The sequence below is a fragment of the Plectropomus leopardus genome, chromosome 15 (assembly GCF_008729295.1).
Source record: "Plectropomus leopardus isolate mb chromosome 15, YSFRI_Pleo_2.0, whole genome shotgun sequence".
Taxonomy (NCBI): Eukaryota; Metazoa; Chordata; class Actinopteri; order Perciformes; family Serranidae; genus Plectropomus; species Plectropomus leopardus.
Genome location: NC_056477.1, coordinates 5,757,094 through 5,764,524, shown reverse-complemented (window position 1 = coordinate 5,764,524; position 7,431 = coordinate 5,757,094). Strand labels below are relative to the sequence as shown.

General features: G+C 37.2%; 1 protein-coding gene across 1 annotated transcript in view; it reads left to right on the top strand.

The window, feature by feature from the left end:
- Positions 1-6,490, top strand: part of LOC121954847 (melanopsin-A-like) — a 7,900-nt gene extending 1,410 nt beyond the window's left edge. Inside the window, exons 2-7 of the mRNA XM_042502569.1 lie at positions 1,070-1,246; positions 1,509-1,616; positions 3,904-4,099; positions 4,189-4,353; positions 6,205-6,264; positions 6,350-6,490. Coding sequence (XP_042358503.1) covers positions 1,070-1,246; positions 1,509-1,616; positions 3,904-4,099; positions 4,189-4,353; positions 6,205-6,264; positions 6,350-6,490 — 847 coding nt within the window. The remainder of the gene's footprint in view (positions 1-1,069; positions 1,247-1,508; positions 1,617-3,903; positions 4,100-4,188; positions 4,354-6,204; positions 6,265-6,349) is intronic.
- The last annotated feature ends 941 nt before the right edge of the window (positions 6,491-7,431 follow it).

Sequence of the window (7,431 nt, the reverse complement as noted above, 5' to 3'; positions counted from 1 at the left end):
TGTGTATGTGTGTGTGTGTGTGTGTGTGTATGTGTGTGTGTGTGTGTGTGTGTGTGTGTGTATTAATTGGATTTGTAAAATTAGTAGTTTAGTTGTAGCTGGATCTTTTGTTCCCACTAAACTTATTTTTTTCTAGAAATATAAATATTTATGCTCTAAACTGCATTTTTGAAATCAAAGTTTAGTTTTTATGTGGCAACTTTTTAATTCAGTTCTACCTGTTTTATATAACTAAACATAGATGAGAGAGATTTTGTTTTTGAAACATAAAGGAACATAAATGATCAGTTTTATGTAATCTGTGTTTGCACTATGGCTGTTAAAAAGCAGATTAATGGGCTATCAAAGAAATATTTCACCAAAAACTGCAAAGCAAAAGGGAAAAAATCTTTCAGGCAAGAGTCTCATGATGATTATTTAATATATTTTGCAATTGACCTTCTTGACCTTTAGTACCACTATCAAGACAAAATAATTCAGTTCAGCTAATAAGTCCAAATTAAATTTATTTATTTAATAAATTACACATTTTTTTTTTAATTAATGCAGAAAATAAAGCCATAAAAAGCAACTCTTGCAATAACAAAGTTAATTTAATTTTTACTCACTTTTTCCAGACTGTGTCCCTGTATTTTTTTTCAAACCTTATTTTTTTTTTGTTTCACAAGTTTTCATGTATTTTTCTTGTAATTTTAACTAATTTCTTGCTCATTTTTGGGGTCATTTTGTCTGTCTTTGTTCATTACCTTGCTCCCATGTTTTTGAAAGAAATCAACTCAATTTGCTCATGTTTCAAAGGGTTAAAACAGAACTAAATTTGGATGGAAAATATATTTGTCAGCATTTAATTTTGGCGGGGAGCATCTTAATTCCATTTGTTGCAATAAATGGTCAAATCTGTGACTCTGGTGGTCACGAATGACAGTCTACAGTATAATGAATGTTGTGCAGCAGTGAGACAAAAGCTTTTAGATGTGTGGAAACTCAAAATTCGGTTTGTCAAGTCTCCAGTAAATGACTGCGAGTGTCCTCACAGGTGTAGTTATTCAGATTTGTGTGTGTGTTTCAGGGCTGTGGGGAAGGTTAACGGCAGTGTCCACAGTCACAGCAGCAGTCGAGACTCGGTGAAAAACTTCCACCGGCTGCAGAACGAGTGGAAGATGGCGAAGATCGCTCTGATCGTCATCCTGCTCTACGTCATCTCCTGGTCGCCGTACTCCACCGTCGCTCTCACCGCCTTCGCCGGGTAAAACAAACACCAGCAGACAGCGAGCGCTCACTCTGCAGCAGGAAATTATATCTGAAATAAAAACAGTGTGCTACAAATTAGCGCAGTGGACCCTCACATTCTCATAATCCACTCAGAATATGTGTGTGGTCCAAGTCTGCGTCCCATCGGCTGAGAGACGCTGATCTGTAGGACTACATTTGACCTCCTGTGCTGCTGAAGTGTCCATGAGCAAGACCGTGAGTGTCTTTCACTGTGTTTTTGTTGTTTCCTGCTGCAGCTATGCAGACATGTTGACTCCCTACATGAACTCTGTGCCCGCCGTCATCGCCAAGGCCTCAGCCATCCACAACCCCATCATCTACGCCATCACACACCCAAAATACAGGTAACACACACACACACACACACACACACAGGTTTGGAATCAGCCATTATATTGATGTTTTTCTCTTTTTTTACCATACCGAAAAAAGGGAGTACTCCGACTAAACTGTTTACATGGCTAGTGAAATTTAATACTCCAGTTTTATCCCCGTGTGCATGCAGGCGAAGGAATGAAAGAGGGAGGCCTTTTGTGCATGAATCTCTACTGCAGCCTTGCAAACTTATAACAAGTTGTTTTGCGTACAACGCATCCATGACAACACACAGACCTGACCATAAACGGGCAAGAGGCTGTGTGTCGCAAACTGCAGTAAAAACGCCACTCAGGTTGCATATTCTGAATGCGCTGTATATATGTCCAAAGAACACTCTGAAAACCTGCATAATATCTGCATCTCCCAGGTCTTAATTAAAAAATGCCACATTCATGAGGCCTAATTCAGAACCAAATATGCCGCTTACACAACCTGCATCAAATTCTGAATACTGGTGGAATATTAGTGTGCATTTAAACATACCCAGAGTTGCATGACAGGTGAGAAAACTGTGTAAAGTTGGATTTTTAATTTGTTTTGCAGACAAGAGAAGAGTCAGTTACCCTCAGTGTAACTGCCCTCTAAATATAGAGTTTGTCCATTTTTCTTTGGGTCCTCTGCAGTTTATTCATTGGTTAGACTGAATACATTTAAACAGTCATTTATCAGTCCATAGCAAGTTCAGCTGAAGTTCAAACAGTAACCCTAAACTAACTTTCTGTTCCTATTGAGTTTGAATACGAGCTTTGCTAAAGCAACACGTTGCCTGTTAGTTCGAGGCATTATTGTGCTCATGATACTGAATCAGAAACATGTTCCTTTTAAATCTGCACACATTTTCATGCTGAGCTTCCAGTTTCTTTAACTAGTGACTGCTGTTTTTAAACTTGCCATCAGCTGATGTGACTGCAGCTCGGTGCATTGATCCAATCAGAGAAAGCTCTGCCTGCACTTAAAGCGCTCCAACACCTCAGCTGAAGTAACCGCTGCTCAGTTAACCTGAATGTTAACTGAACTGGAGAGAATTAGTCACACACACACACACACACACACACACACACACGATGAGATTTTAAAGCTGCAGGATAAAAGGAAAACAAATTATATAACAGTAGATGTCTGTCAATGTCATGTAACATCATGATGAAGGAAGAGTAAAGAGATTTTTATTAAAATTATAGATAACAAATAACAGAATTAAGTCATTTCCGAAGGTCTGAAACAAAAAAAAATACTTTTATTCATACTGTGACATCAAATAAACATAAAAATGTTACATGTATTATACCTAAACATCAGTGGTGAAATGTAACTAAGTACATTTACTGAAGTTCTGTGCTCAAGTACTGTTTTGAGGTTCTTATACTCTGCTGAAGCATTTCATTTTCTTTTTCTTACTTCTACTCCACTACTACATTTCATAGGGAAATATTGCACTTTTTACTCCAAATCAGCTTTGGTAAAATGCAGTTTTCCTACACTGAGATACTGCTACTTTTACTTTAGTAAAAAATCTGAATACTTCCTCCAACACTGCAAAACATAATCAATCTATTAATCATCTGATTTCACTTCCTATCTGGTTTCATTAGTAAATTCAATCTATGACTCTTTTTTTGTGAAAAAATGTGTGTTTTGGGGTTATATACTTCCCATGCTCTTAACAAAACGCATCTACTACAGCAGAGTTATGAAGTTAAGATAAAACTTTATTCATCTTGAGGGAAACTGTTGTATAGGAGATGCACTACTGTGCAAAGTTAGTAAAAGTGCAAATAAAACAAATATAAACATGAAATTATTATAAGTAAGGTGCAAAAACAAAAGTACTTAATGCCAGAAATGTAAAGAGATTGACGGTCAGTTTCATAAATATAAACGGGTTAACAGGAAGCTGAAAATTTAAGATGTATACAGCCGTCCTTATTGAGACATATGGACTGAACCGCACAACATGCTGTTGAAAAACATTTTGTCTCAAAACTGAAATTTAATTTTTTTGCATCATTACAAATCTTAAAGGGTCCAGAGTGTAAGATTTATTTTCAGGTCATTATGCAAATTAAAGAAAACATACTTATTACACTTTGTTTCATTTCTGACAATATATCCCATTAAATCCTTCACACTGGACCTTTAAATGGGACATTGATTGAAGTTTTTATACTTCTGAACCAAAAACTGGAAGTTCTGGTTTCACTTGAGGGACCAGTGACGTACTGGTGAAGTCAAACTCTTCATCTCTCTGCGCAGGATAGCGTTAGCCAAGTACATCCCGTGTCTCGGCATGCTGCTCTGCGTTCATCCTCGTGACCTCCGCTCCACCAGCAGCAGTTTCGTGTCAACGCGTCGCTCCACTGTGACCAGCCAGACCTCCGACATCAGCAGCCAGATGAGGCGGCAGAGCTACGGCAAGTCCCGCCTCTCCTCCGCCTCCGACAGCGAATCAGTGAGTTCAGATCTATGGGAGCTGTGACGTCGTATTTACAGATGTTAACAGAAAGACGGAGATGAGGACGTGTGTGTTTTCCTCTGCAGGGTCTGACGGACACCGAGGCCGACCTGTCCAGTATGGGCTCCAGACCAGCCAGCCGCCAGGTGTCCTGTGACATCAGCAGAGACACCGCCGAGCTCCCCGACTTCAAACCGTCCTCCAGCTTCAAGTCCAAGATGAAGAGCCACGACTCGGGCATCTTCGAGAAGGTATATTAAGGTTATTATGGTTATATTATTACCATCTCCATCAGTTTAGACGCCCACGAGAATTGTGTTGTTTTATCGAAGAACCTGAATCTGTCTTTCTGCTGACAATGGTATTAATGTTAACTGCTGTCATGTAGATTAAATATAAAAATATAATACATACATTATAAAATACATAAAAATAGATTAATATGAAAAAATGCTATTAATGTTAACTGCTGTCATGTAGATTAAACATAAAAATATAATACATACTTTATATAATACATAAAAACAGATTAATATGAAAAAATGGTATTAATGTTAACTGCTGTCATGTAGATTAAATATAAAAATATAATACATACATTATAAAATACATAAAAATAGATTAATATGAAAAAATGCTATTAATGTTAACTGCTGTCATGTAGATTAAACATAAAAATATAATACATACTTTATATAATACATAAAAACAGATTAATATGAAAAAATGGTATTAATGTTAACTGCTGTCATGTAGATTAAATATAAAAATATAATACATACTTTATAAAATGTATAAAAATAATATGTAAAAAAGTGAAGAAATTGGAAACAGATATCAACTTCTTATTTAAACGCATTAAAATGCGGCACATTTTCTTTGTAGCTTCCATGTTATTCCCACTTTAAGACCTCAAAGCTCATGAACACAACAAGGTCGGGAGGACGACTTCCCAACTCGGAAACTCCGACCATCCGACATTAATGCAGCATTTGTACCAGTGACTGATGGGGACAGAGCCGAAACGATAACCTCTCAACACCTCAAAAAAATATTCCCACTGAGGCTTTAAATTTAGAGTTTGTCCTGGTCGACCTTTGGGCAGCACGAATCAACAGGAGACGGATTACACAGCAGATCACCACTGACTGTGGATTATTAATGTTACGTTCAGCAGGGGAGGAGGACGTGAGGGGGTTACCTGAGGAGGAGTCAAAGGGATTGTGGGTCATTTTTGGGGTCACTTGAGAATGTTTCTGGTAAAAGCAGCTCTGGAAAAATCTTCTTTCATAACACCGATGTTCATGTTAATCTGCCGCTCTGTGTTGTTTTCTCTTTGATCTGCTCGATGTGCTTTTCGTCTCCGACCAGCAAATCCTCTTTTGTCTTTTGATGTAAATCATCGACTAAAATCTGTGACTTTTTTTTTTTTTTTTTTTTTTTTTTAAAAAAAAGCATTTTAATGTTTTGGGTAATTGATTAAAGGTGTGTTTGAATGTTGTGGCCTCGCTGCGGCTGATGCTCATGATTCAAATCTAATTTAGGAATATTAACCGTTTAAAGCCTGAGCAAATGGATTTGATTTCTTAAAAAAACATGGGGAGAAGGCAATGAGAACATGGCCCAAAATAAGAAAAAAATGTAAAGAAGTTACAAGAAAATCACATGAAAATAAGCACAAAAAAGTTTTAAAAAAAAAAAAACCCAAAATGACCTAGAGAATGTGCTTTTTCCCTGCAATATATTTTAAATATTAAATTATTAGATATTGTTTTCAGAAAAATGTTCCCTTTTTCTGATAATTTTCTAAAAATCTCCCTCTTTCTTAAAACTTTCATCTTTTACTTATTTCTTGCAATTATGTGGGACTTTTCTTGCTCAGTTGGATGTTGCCTTTTTTCCCCATGTTTTCAAAAAAAAAAGACACCGGTTTGCTCAGGTTTCAGGTGTTCAGATATGTTGTGAAAGGCATCTGAACGCAGCACGAGGAAATTTCAAGCGTTAAACTCTTTTTGGCATTTCATGTCACAGGATGTGTTAAAGAGATAGACTGCCATCGTGGTATAATAATCATTAACTCACATTGGCTGTTTTTCCTCCAGACGTCTTTCGACACCGATATCTCCATGGCAGGAGTCAGTGAACGCGGCAGCATCCCAAATGTGAGTCCTGTCTGATTTATTTACGTGTTTTTTGGGCCATGTGAACAAAAAGATAAGATAATAAATGTATTTTTCCATATGGCAGACGGATTTTGCAGACGGACACGTGATGAGAGGCACGATCGGTCGAATCCCGAGCATCGTCATCACCTCTGAGTCCAGCCCCTTCCTGCCCATCGGTCGGAAAGGATCCAAGACGGCCAATAACAACACGGGGTCTGGTTAGAGCGCCGCCCTCGCAGCAGATGATCGCCTGCAGCCACGTGACCGGTTAACGTCCAGTCAGAGGTTTAGAAATGTAGACGGGTTCACCTGAAGCTCGAAAACAAAGTTGTTTGAGTAAATGTTTTACGTCTCGTACTCTTCAGAGAAATCATCTCCAACTTTGTTTGATTTTAGTTTTTTACTGGAACACAGATTTTAGATGGTCTTTAAAAACCAAAACTGGAGCTTTTTTTATTCTCACCAATGAAATGACAACATGTTTTATCACTTAAAGAGCAACTTAACACTTTATTGAAGCTTTAATACAAACTTCAAATATGAGAAAATTGCATAACATTTCAGAGCTCTGACAGATCATTGCACCAAAGTCCCTGTATTTTAGAGGAAGTTAAATCTCAACAACTATGCATTAATGAAAAAATGACGCAAAAGGAGCCAGTTTTTAACATATTTTTACGTCAATGTGACGCCAGGAAGACAGACTTTTATGTCAGAGAGACATTAAATTTTAGTCAGAATAAAAATCTGGTTGGCAGTATTTTAAATGTCAAACGAGCTCAGAATTTCACTCATTGTGTGAACATTTACATGATGATGTTTTGCAAATGCTGGGTTTTGTTCTCCGTATATTACAACTAAATGTCTTTATTCTAGGTCATGATCGCGTTAGCATTTAACAAAACGTTGGATTTTGGTTTCTTAACAACATAACTTATGCAAAATATCAACGTTATCTGCGGTCAGTATTCTACATCAGACTGACTTTGGCATTTGACACTGAATTTCAGTCACAACCTAAATTCAACCAAATATCAACATCTAACAATATTAGTAGCGCGTGGTTAAAATCAAGGGTCTAGTTTGGGGAATTTTATAACTTCGGACACATAATTTCCTGCATTTTGGTGAATTTTTATGCACCTGAAGGTGGAAATGTCTTTA